Source organism: Nesoenas mayeri (genome assembly GCF_963082525.1).
Source record: "Nesoenas mayeri genome assembly, chromosome: 3".
In the NCBI taxonomy this organism is placed as follows: domain Eukaryota; kingdom Metazoa; phylum Chordata; class Aves; order Columbiformes; family Columbidae; genus Nesoenas; species Nesoenas mayeri.
The window spans coordinates 103,939,660-103,951,836 of NC_137544.1; the positions used below are offsets into that span (position 1 = coordinate 103,939,660).

General features: G+C 47.5%; 1 protein-coding gene across 1 annotated transcript in view; it reads left to right on the forward strand.

The window, feature by feature from the left end:
- Positions 1-12,177, forward strand: part of ALK (ALK receptor tyrosine kinase) — a gene marked incomplete at both ends in the record, with an annotated part of 342,274 nt that extends 330,097 nt beyond the window's left edge. The window contains 6 exons of the mRNA XM_080340946.1: positions 5,197-5,294; positions 6,376-6,468; positions 8,171-8,272; positions 9,615-9,749; positions 10,326-10,416; positions 11,473-12,177. Coding sequence (XP_080197072.1) covers positions 5,197-5,294; positions 6,376-6,468; positions 8,171-8,272; positions 9,615-9,749; positions 10,326-10,416; positions 11,473-12,177 — 1,224 coding nt within the window. The remainder of the gene's footprint in view (positions 1-5,196; positions 5,295-6,375; positions 6,469-8,170; positions 8,273-9,614; positions 9,750-10,325; positions 10,417-11,472) is intronic.

The following is a 12,177-nucleotide window of genomic DNA, read 5'->3' on the forward strand; positions in this document are numbered from 1 at the left end:
AGCTTCATATTTTGCCTCTACATTTCTTTGACGCAGGGCAAAATGCTGGATTTTATCAGTACAAGAGAAACTCAAATCAAATCTAACACATATAAATAAGAATATTCTTCGAGGCATTTGGAAACAGATCAACTTTGTATTTTTTCCTTGCAATCTGGTTTTCAGACATATAAAATGGTGTGTTGCCCATGAGCGCTGCAGTCTTGGATGGATTGCAGTAAAGTGGCTCCTGCCTGGATAGAAGGCTAAACACCCAGAAAGCTGAGATGTTTGAAATTGGAGCAGTCTTTATAAACAGAGGTTGCCTTTCTGTAACACCCAGAGATGCCTTTGTTAGCTCATACAGTGTGGGCTCTGCTCTCATCCAGTGCAGAGCAGAACGGCATGGGCTGCCCATGAGGTGCTTTGTTCAAAACTGCCAGGGCAGGCTGTGCTAGATGGATGAAGTGGCAGGTGAAACAGGATGGTGTAGGGCAAGGGCATCCATCACTTTGCAATGGAATCATCTTTTTGGCTCATTAAATTAGAGGGAGAAGCCAGCTCAGAGTCTTGTGAGGAAGCACCAAGAGCATTAGTGTTGAACAGCAGGAATTTTTACTTACTTACAGTAAGATGAAGCAGTTGCTTTTGTGCATGGAAAGCCTTTAATCTTCATAGGATGCAGTCACGGGAGCCTTCTGAGCTGAGGGATTTCTTTCTGTCTGCCCCTACCTCAGTCATCAGTTCCTCCTTGTGTGCGAGGGCTTCCATTTCTGTTAGCGGTAGCTCAGTGCTACCCCTGTGAAAGCTCATGTCAGAAGAGGTGGACGGTTCACTCCAGGCACAGCATACATTACTTCCTTGCTATTTCTCTTTTTGCCTTTGCTCTCCTTTCCTGCCACTTCTTTTGTTGTCTTTCCTGACCTGTATGAGGTTTCCTGACCTGTATCTGGGACTGACCATTAACTACTACTATACACTGCTGTTACCAGCACCTTGAAATCTTCCCCTATTTCTGCATTTAACTTTCTCCCAGGACTGAAGCAGACCTGGGACTGAGGCTGCTGTTTTCTGCTCTGTCCCATGCTTGTCACTCTTGGGGAAAGCCTGAGGTTCAAAGGCAGGTGGGCAGTTACAAGCCAGAACTGTTTCAGAAAAATAATTTCCAGTCCCTCCCTAACAGTTGGGTGAATGTGGCTGGCCTATGTGCAGACACAGATCCCTGTGTTTCACTTCCACTCTCAAAAGCTTCCTTCCCCTTGCCTTGCCCTGCTTCTGCTGCCATCCCACGCGGTGGCTGCCTGGTGAGAATGACAGGGTAATTCATTCTCTGGCTGCTGGGGCAGCTTCTGAAGGGCTAATGGCAGCTGTGAGTGCTGAGAAATCAGCCTCTGGTGCACAAGCTTGACTGCTGGCTCAGAAACTACGAGGCCAGGAGACTGACTCACTGACAGAGGTGAGATGTGTCAGGGGCGTTGTGCTCTGCAAGGTACGGGATGCAGCTGTGGAAGTGGATTCATCCTCTGCATGAGATGTGACAGAGCCCCTGCACATGAGGCCCGTGGCTCAGTACTGTCGACTCTATCTTTGCATTGCTCTTAGTGAACCGTGAGCTGCTTTGTTCCTGCTATTGCTCATTCAAGGACTGAAGGTAGAAAGCAGGCATAGCAGACTGGATATCTAGTTTTCCAGGTCCGTTAATGGAAAGGAAAGACGAGGAACACTGCAGAGTAAACAGGCTTTTGTGAGCTTTGCTTCCAACAGGAATGAACTGAACACACAAGACTGACTGACTGACTCAGTAGCAGAGGTGCACTGCTCACTGTGCAGTAAGCACCATATGAATTACTGTTGTCATTTTTGCTTGGTTTCTCTCTTTTTTCTTTTTTTCCCTCCAGTTTTGTCTTTTCTATCTGATTTCCTTACTACCTTGTCTTTTGCACCTACTTCTGTTTTCATCCTGATTGCAGAAGATAAAAGACTTATGTGTTCGTTCTCTAACTTCATCCCCCAGTTGTTCTCCCCACTCCCCTGCCGCTAACCTCAAATTCGTTGTCCAGTTTCAGTGAAACTTGATAGAGGTGCCGAAGGCATTCTTATCTCCCATCCTCGAATGACCACTGAGCACAACAGTTGTCTTGTTTGGCTTGCCAGCAAGAACCTGTGTGACTCGGAGCAAGACACACCAGCACACTGCCGTGAGCTCAGCCACTTGAAAAACATGCAAGGGAGCAGGGGGAATGGAGGAGAAGGAGGCAACGCGAGGGAGGGGAAAGTTAAAATGTTGTAAGGGACATGAAGAGCTTCTGCAGGAGGTATCAGGAAATGGGATGCAACTTAATGGGAGATCAGGATACTACCAGCGCACAGCTTATTGCATGTTATTCGTCTTGTGTTTTTCACATAAATAATGAAAGCAATGTTCAGCCAACACGTGGTGATTCTTCCGGACTCTAAGCAAGAATTGATCATATGTGTAAACCAAATATTCATCCAACATCACTGATACAATACCAGTGACTTTTGGGGAATATTGTCAATTTGTGCCAGCCAAGTCTACTCTGTAAGCTTCAGACTGAAACTTCTCCATGGGTCAAGGGTTTACAGTCCTGAAGGGCTTCTCTGCCCTGTTTCTAATAAAGTTTCACATCTATTATAGGATTACCCCTTCCTCCTCATCTGGAGAGAGGCATTCTGGTAGATTCAGAGATGCCTGAAATCAGAGCCTTCGCTCCTTACCAGTGTTGCAGAATTGTTCATTCTGGGAAGTTCAGTGCTGATCTTTCTCATGCACACAGCACAGCAATCAAAGAACAGCTCTGGAAGATAAATCGTATATGGATAAATGATTCTCCTCCTTTGTGTTGTGCAGCCTGTTGCACAGAGCAGTGATTATGCTGAACAATACACAGAATTTCATTCACCTTTAGCAAGATTCAGCCTCCACCCAGGGAGGTGTCACACGAGTGCTTCCAGCGTGCCCACTGCTCTGAGCAGTGGTGCATTGCAGCTGCCATTGTCCATTCATCTGGGGAGCAAAAGCTGTAAAGTGAATCCTTTGGTGCCTCAAGGCTGCTCCCCTTGCAAAATGTATCCCAAACCTCCATTTTTCAAACAAATTACATGGCTAAATTGTCCTTGGGTGGGCAGTCACATCTGTTTTAGGACTGTATTTAGCCAAATAAAAGGTGGAAGGAATTCATCCGTGCGGGAGAAGGAAGGGAAAAAAAGGGAAAAAGAGAAAAAAATGCTATGCTGTTGAAATCAGCCTGTGGCTTCAGCCTAGTGACTGCCTTGCTGTATAGCTCAGGTCTGGAATCGATTGCACATAAAGAATTGGGCTTTTTACTCAGTTTTCACTTCAGGTTTCTGACCCTTGCTCGGAAGAGGAAGGAATGGATAGAGATATTCATTTCCCTTTGGTTATGCCCTGAAAGGAAAAAAGAAGGCATCTGCATCCTTTCTTACTGTAGCCATGTTGTGTAGCTGGTGAGTCAGTTTAACATGCAGAGATAAAAAAAGATTATTCCCCCCTCCCCACGAAAGTGGGGTGAGAGAAAGGCTTTGTGTTTTCAGGAAATTGTTAGTCTACAAAAAGAAAGGGTTTAGGGGGAGATGCAGTCTGGTGTTTTAAAGAATCAGTTAAGTATATATATGCAATGAACTATACTGTGTAAATAATAAAATATAGGCAGGTGGTACATAGTCACGAACAATTTTGTTTTACGGCACTGCACAGGAAAAAAAAGCAGGCTTTGTTCACATAGAGATGCAGCATTTTTCAATTATTGCATTAGTTGAGTGTTGAGGCTAGTTTTTTCCTAATCTCTTTAAGACTTAGGTTTTAGCAGCCAGTATTCACTGTTTAACTACTGGCTGCTGCCTGCTGCAGAGCTTGGACTTATTTCCAGTCCCAGTTAGCAGCGGTTTAGATCAGGTGGGATGGCCAGCACAGCATCATGCCAGTCTGGAGATACGTTTCATCACAACGGATGGGCTGACAGGGCCAGCAGTCCCTGTCACTGGAGAACCCGTGCTGCTTGGTGCATCGGTGGGAGAGATGCGTGGGCAGGTGTGCCTTTTGGGCACTGGGCAGCATGGTAGGTGTCACGAGAGAGAGACAGAGGGTGGGACAGGCTTGTTTGGTCAAGTGGCCAAGGCCACAGAGAAACACTTAGCTAGCAAATGGCAGCTGTGGAGTAAGCAGTCACAGAATCATAGAATGTCTTGGTTTGGAAGGGACCCACAAGGACCACCGAGTCCAGCTCCTGTGCCTGCATGTGACAACCCCACAGTTCACACCATGTGTCTGAGGGTGTTGTCCAGTCTCTTCTTGAACACTCTCAGGCTTGGGGCTGTGACACCTCCCTGGGGAGCCTGTTCCAGTGCTCCAGCACCCTCTGGGGGAAGAACCTTTTCCTGATGTCCAACCTGAACCTCCCCTGGCACATCTTCCTGCCATTCCCTCGGGTCCTGCCTGGTTGTTTGTCACCACACTGGCAGCAATGATCTCCTCCTCGCCCACAGGACGGGCTGCAGGGATCACTGCTTTACACCTCAGTGCAGAAGCTGATGGTTTTGCTTCAGAGGCCAGCAAACACAAGCTGGTACTCAGCCTGCCCTGCTCACTAAAGCATCTGCTCCTGCTGGCAAGGGCTGTAGCCTTCATCAGAGGGGCAGGGACCAGGAGTTGGCAGCCTTGCTCTTCCATAGCCCTTGGCTACACAAACCTGTGTCAGTGCTCTGAGGGCAAAATAAAACCTACACAGATGTGGAGGAGGGAAAGAGCAAATGTGACTCATGCCATTATACCAAATGTCATCCTCATTGTTCAAGGTGACTTTAGAGAAGAGCTAGCAAAATTACAAAGAAACTGAGTGAGGACCAGTTCAGGCTACAGATCTCCTCAAAAATCAGGCTGAAAATTCACAAGTGTTTCCCATGAGAATGGGGAGAAGTTCTTACAGGGGCTTTCCAACCGAGCTGGAAAGTCAGATCCAGCTGTTCTGATTCTGTCCTGGGGATTTGCATGACGTCGTGCCTGCACATCCTTCGCATAGTTCATGCATATGAGCTCTCTCTTGTGCATTTTTGCAATCCCTTTGTGTATTAACATCTGAGCTATGTCACATGTTGGAGAGTTCCCAGTGCTGTACCAGTGATGAATCATGTCATGTTCTTGCTTTTAACCCATGTTTGTCTCTTGTCTTTTGGTAGAATCAGCCCTCCTCCCTTTCCATGCTGGACTTACTCCATGTGGCTCGTGACATCGCTTGTGGGTGTCAGTACCTGGAGGAGAATCACTTCATTCACAGGTAGGTGAACACACCTGTGTCAGCATGGGCATGGCTTACATACAGGCCAGCACAGACTCGTAATGTGCTGCTTGATACGTTTATGTCCTGCTGCACTCTAGTGGCTGGATACCTTTAAACAAGGTAGATAAAATCAGAATAATAGATGCAGTTAACAGACAGGCTGCTATAAACCAGGGTGCAGAGGACTGAGGTTTTATCAAAGTCTCAGTGTATGCACTTGTGCAGCCTGTTTTGCTACTCTGCAAATGGAAACACAATCATGTGACAGAAGTCTTCAAAGCTCTCCCCATCATAAATTTTGCTTAATGCCTTTCTGCTCATTCTGGAGCCCTCTTCTTCTCCCTCTTGAGGAATGGAGGTACAGCCAGAAGTGCAGCACCTTATGACTATCACTACCTGGCCCTGCAGAACAGGGTGTTTGGCAAATGTCAACTATTCTGCCTGGAGCATTATGTAGAGATGAGTAGAGAGAGATTGTAGTTCACTCTCCTGAAAGAGTTACCCACAAGATATGCCACCACATTATTCAGATCTCAAGGTTTACTTCAGCCTAGCAGAGGTGAAGCTGGAGCTTTACCTGCACACACGAATTCAGGCCTGTACCTTCAGTCTTCAGAACACCTGCACATTGTTGTTCATCCTGTCCCTGACAGTACAACACCCATTTGACAATGTTTGAACAAGCATGGTAGTAACAGGTCAGTGGATCATTCCCCAGACAACTTAGTGTTGGCACTGGCACATTGCTGAACTCAGCCCCGCTGCTTGCAACTCCTTAGAGACTTAAAAATAGCTCCTGGTGGGAAGGCAGGCTCATGGGGGTCCATCCTTTCAGCTGAAAGTTGTTACATGGAAATTAAAGATGAAATGTTAAAAAGCAAACCTATTCCTGCTTTTGGGCTAGATTGGAATTTGGGACATCCCTAGTTACCCCTAAACACTGACTCACCTGGCTTTTGTGGGCTCTCTGCAGCTCAGGAAAGTAGCTACTATTCTTTGTTTTCTTTTTGGCTTGCAAAATTGTTGAATGATTAAGTGGTTCTTCTCTTTCTCTTGCTTTTCTTCTCTTTCCTTGTAGGGATATTGCTGCCAGAAACTGCCTCCTTACCTGTCGAGGGCCTGGGAGAGTGGCTAAAATTGGAGACTTCGGAATGGCCCGGGATATATACAGGTAGCAGAGCTAAGCCCAGGGTATCTGCAAGTGGCAGCTGGCTGAAATGAGTGGGGAGCGGTGTTTGCGCAGGAGAGCAAGCTCTACCCTGCTCTGCATAACGCTAGCAAGGCAGAGTGGAGAGATCCCACCCTGCTGAATCCCAGCTAATGTACTTTTGGTGTTTGTCTTCATGCGTAGTTTAACTGTGCTCTGCAGACTTTTCCCACTCCTGACAGCTTTCTTCTGGGTGATGAACTCTGATGGTCATGGAGGGCATTTTTCCTCCCTCTTGTACTATGTCCTCAGTTTCTTGTCTTTAGCTTCTCCACACTGAATGGCATTGATGTGCCCTATCGTTTTTGTGGTCCCAAATCATTCTAAGTTTAATCTCTCTCCTTGATACTACCTCTGCCCCTTTGGTTTGATGTCATCAGTAAATCTCCTCAATTTACTGCAGATAAAGAAGGAAGGTGCAGAGGAAGGTCAGGAAAATGTAATCAACCAAACTGGAATTCAGCCAGGACGCAGGGTTAACTACTCTGCTCTTGCAGGAAGTGCCAGGAAATCTTTAATGACCACGAGCAGTCAAGGCTGTAGTTTGATACCTCATCTTCCAGATGCCACCTCCAGAAGGGCAGCACCTTGTCCTGCTGTGCTGAGGAACTGATATTACTCTGACTCAGAAGAAGGAATGCCTTGTTCTCAGTCACCCACACTGTTTATTCCGGTGCCCTGCCTTCTTTTTTACCTGCTTGGGGATTCTCCTGTGCAATTACTAAGCCAGGCCTAGCTCTGCTTAGCTTGAGATCTGACAGTATCACAACCTGAGGTGATGCAAACAGAGTGCTACCTGCAAAAGCCCAAGTGTGTCAGAGCTGCTTATCTTTTTTCCTTCCCTCCTCCCTCTCCCTTCACAAAGAGCCCCCGCTCTGCCACACTGTCAGATGGGACTCTGCTGGGACAAAGTAGCATCTGTCACACAATCAGCAGAACCAACTGCCAAGATGAACGCTTTGGTGCTGAGTTTTCAAAGATGCCTTTGAAGTTTGCACGTTTCTGTGTCCAGGAACATCCTTTGGATGCTCTGGCTGTCTAGTTATGAACAGTGATACCACAAGCGGCCTCCTGCAGCTGCCAGTATGAGGCTTGTAGGTTTTGTTTTAAATGACGATGACACTAAAGGATGGATGTACTTCCTGTCTCAGGAGCACGGGAGGCGGTTTGTGTACTCCTGTCCCACCTCTAACAGAGAAGCATCCCCCTCATTAAACCCTGGTTCTCAGAGTTTTGCATTTCACTTGCAGTTCTTAAGGCTGGGTACATATGGGACAGACTTTGTTCATTTTTGGTGGGGGTGCTCTAGGTGACCATGTGTGAGGGGAGGTGGAGATCTTGCTGTGGCTGAGAGGTGCAGGAGGATGGCCCTGCCAGCAGCAGAGCACTGTGTGAGTAATTCAGTAGGAGTGTGCACACAGGTAACCGTAACTTGGGTTCACCAAATCAGGCCTAAAGCGAGTGACATGAGAGCAGTCATTCCCTGGTCTGCCCATTTCCGCTGTTTTTGTGAGAAGGAGCAGATCTCTTCAGCTGTGCCATGCTGTTTTGTCTAAATTGGTCTCTCCTCTGGCTTATAATTTTGATATTTGCAATTATAAAAATTCTAAATTAATGATATTTTCTGAATTCTTGGCTGACTCTCTGCTTTGTTTGTTCTTTGCAGAGCCAGCTACTATCGGAAGGGGGGGTGTGCAATGTTGCCTGTCAAATGGATGCCTCCTGAGGCTTTCATGGAAGGGATATTTACATCAAAAACAGATACATGGTGCGCTTCCTTTCTTTCTTAGTCCCGTCTGTCTGTCTGTGTTGTGACCTATTTTGTAGAGTGCGAATATTTTGTAAAAAATGCATGTTCTTGTTCATTTCTCCTTTACTAAAAAGACAAGTTAGGTCTTTCAGAGCCACTAATCTTGGAGGAGACAATTGAACAGAAAGATCAGACCTGTGTGAAGGCGGGTGCTGCCAGGGAGGTGAGCAGGCAGGGAAGGGAGGTTGAAGCAGATGCAGGTGCTGCTTTGCTGCTACAGGGAGGAACATGTTTTAGTTCCACACTGAGGAAAGCAGAACGGGAGGCTGCTGTCCATCCTGCCAGTGTGGGAGAAGAGCATCATGTACACTGGCCCATGTTGCCCAGAGAGGCGGTAGATGCACCATCCCTGGAGACACTCAAGGCCAGGCAGGATGGGGATCTGAAGATGTCCCTGCTCATGGCAGGGGGGGTGGACTAGATGAGCTTTGAAGATCCCTTCCAAACCAAACTATTCTGTGATTTTATGTATTGTGGCTTTCATCTTTCTCCTGACCTGCAGCACCACTGTGAGCTCTTGAGTTGCCAGTGGCCACAAGAAGGTGAGGGAGATTTGGGTGAGCAGGAGGCAAGAGCTGGGGAGGTGTGTGGAGGGGACGCAGCTCCAGAGCAGGCCCCGGCAGAGGGGTGGAGGTACGAGCTCTCTATGGCTGAGCTGCTACCTGTTGTAGCACCAAGCTCAAGAGTTTCCCATTGCTGCACATAGTGCTTTGCAATTTGAATCAGTAAGGGGGTGATTTCCAAGCAGCTGAGCAGATTTGGAGGGGGTCCTGTCCCATTGTCCCCAGGGCTTTGCAAGCCACACCACACAGGCCCAGCACGGTGATATTAGCTGGGGAACATCATTGTTGTACTGTGAGCTACAGGTGAGTATTCATTGGTGTGTAATTTCATGCAGAGTAGCTGAATCAAGAGGGAAAGTTTGTTGTAAGTGATCAGGCCACAGCTCCACTCAGTGCTGTCTCCAGCAGGGACTGATGTCTCAGAAAAGCATAACCTGACTTTCTCATTTGTTACATCTAGTTGAACAGTGCTGAGTACAAGGGTAAAGCAACCGTATTTACCTACCTAGGCTTCACTCACTTAACAGTCGACTATTAGCATTCATTAAATTACTCGAAGTCCACTGTTACAACTATGCAGCTTATTTATATCTGAATCCTGCAGCGGTGATTTCCACAAGCTGCCTTAGAACAGACCACAGAGAGCAATGTTGACGGTGCTGCATCCAGGGGCGTTGCCGCTCAGTGATGGTCATTCCCGTATCCTTCACTTTGTTTTCCTTCTCCTCTGTGTTCAGGTCCTTTGGCGTACTGCTGTGGGAGATATTCTCTTTGGGATACATGCCCTACCCTAGCAAAAGCAACCAGGAGGTTCTGGAGTTTGTAACCAATGGAGGAAGGATGGATCCACCTAAAAACTGCCCTGGCCCTGTGTATGAGATTTTAACTTCAATATATTCATACAAAAAAGGTTATGTTTGAATGCTGCTCTTTAGCCAGAAGTTAATAACTTCTAAGATTGATCTTATCTTGATTGATCTACCTTATTGAATTTAAGTGCCAGTGACTTCTCTACTAGTTAATTTTTCTGTGTGCTTTGGAGAAGAATTCAGGGCCCCTTTGAGAAGTACTGGCTACTGCTTTTGCAGTCAAAGATGTTGCCTATTTCTATGTCTTAGGTTAGCCCTGAAACCACTAATATATGAGGTTCTGCACAGGTAGGGAAAACTGGTCTCCATTACCTGTAGCCTTGCCTATCTCTAGTGAATTGCCCAAGGGATTTCAGGTGGATGGGTTATTTCTCTGATGTGCTGTGGATGTCACCCCACTGGTGGCCACATTCCTGTGGTTACCATCACCTCAGCTGTCGACTCTGGGGAAGGCAGAGCACTTGTATTTATTAAAGTCAGAGTGGTGATGTGTGCTCGTGGTTTCTAGGCTGCAGCAAGTTGCTGTTCTGTACCAACAGGATCTGCTATTTACGAGCATCTCCCATTCTGCTCTTCCAGTTACCGCATTATGACCCAGTGTTGGCAGCACCAGCCGGAAGACCGGCCAAATTTTGCCATAATCCTGGAGAGGATTGAGTACTGCACTCAGGTATCAGTGTTCATTTGTCTCGACTGAGAGGGGTGGGGAGGGTTCCTGTTGAGGAGCAGTTTAGGTGAGCCAGAACATGCGATGAGCCGGCAGTGCTGCATTTCTGCAGTCGGCCTGGGACCGTTACTGTGTCAGTCTGGGACCATGGCTGGGGTATTTACCCCATCAGGAGGCTGATCCTTCTTGTCTTTTACTGCCAAAAGGCACGAACTTAGCTTTACAAAGAGCAGACCTGTAGTTCTGCTCCTAAAGGCACAGATTCTAACAAGCAAAAGAGCTAAGACAGGCCAGCACCCATACATGTCTCCCATGTGGTCAGCACTGAGCAGAAGTGGTCCTGGCTTAGAGCACCTTTTCCAGGTGGCTTCTGCAGCCGCGCACATTTTTCTAAATCTGGCCTCAGTCAGTTTGCTTTCCCTCTCTGGTCGGGAGGCTTGGTCTGGTTTTCGTGTGTGTTTGGATCCCGGGATGGGGAGGCATTGTTTTCTGCTATCTATAGCTTGCCATGTTATCTACAATAAAAGGTTGCTCAGATCACCACTTTTTCTCTCAGTTTAATTTTCAAAACTGCTTAAATAGCTCAGGATCGCAGTCCCTATGGATTCAGGATTCAAGGGTTCTGCCAGTATTGCCTTCTCTCTGCGTTCCCATTCCTCCCTTGTTGTGTGGAAGCAATACTTTCATGGCTGAAACTTTCTCATATTATCTGAGAATGTTATGAACTTTGAGATGATATAGATTCCAAAACAACATTCCCACAGGAAATTTGGCTGGACATAGAAAATGTTTTTCATTGGCTTTGTGCCTCTGCTGTTCTGTGATGAGTTTTAGGGTTGCTTTTTTTTGAAGAGTTCAATTTTAAGGGTATCCTATTGCATCTCATGGCTAACTGTATTTTGTCAGCATCCTCTACCCATGGAATATGGGCTGTGGGTGGTAGGAAAGGAGCTCTGTGATCATAGCATGACAGCTGTCAGGCGTGTCAGGTTTATTATCAAGTCTGAGTATGCGTGACGGCAGCAGGCTTTGAGAAATTCTCATTGTTCTCTCCGGCAGGATCCAGATGTCATCAACACTGCTTTGCCAGTAGAATACGGCCCATTAGCTGAGGAGGAAGAGAAGGTAGCAATGCGCCCTGACGATCCAGAGGGAATTCCTCCTCTCTTGGTCTCCACACACCAAGATAGAAAGGACGACAAGCAAACTCTGCCGTCCCCACCACCCCTGCCATCAGCCGCTGCTGCTGGAAAAGCTCTGGGCAAAGTGGGAGCCCTGGAACCGCCAGTCCTGGGGAAGGTGCCCTCATCCTCAGTGGGGGGACATATCAACATGGCCTATGCCCAGTCCAATCCTCCTTCTGAGCTGCACAAAAGCCGGAGCTCCAGAAACAAGCCCACCAACCTCTGGAATCCAACCTACGGTTCCTGGTTTGCGGAGAAGCAGGCCAGCAAGAACAGTTCTCTGCTGGAGAAGGAGATGCCCGAGAGGGAGAATTTGGGACAGGAAGGAAACTGTACTGTGGGGCCCAACATTGTGACTGGCCGGCTGCCCGGGTCCTCCCTGCTGTTGGAGCCATCTTCCCTAACAGCAAGCGTTAAAGAAGTGCCTCTCTTTAGGCTCCGCCACTTCCCCTGTGGGAACGTCAACTATGGGTACCAACAGCAGGGCTTACCCTTGGAAGCCTCCACGCCACCTTGCACGAGCAGTTACGAGGACCCCGTCCTTAGAAACAAGAGCCACATAACCCAGCAGGGGCCGTGA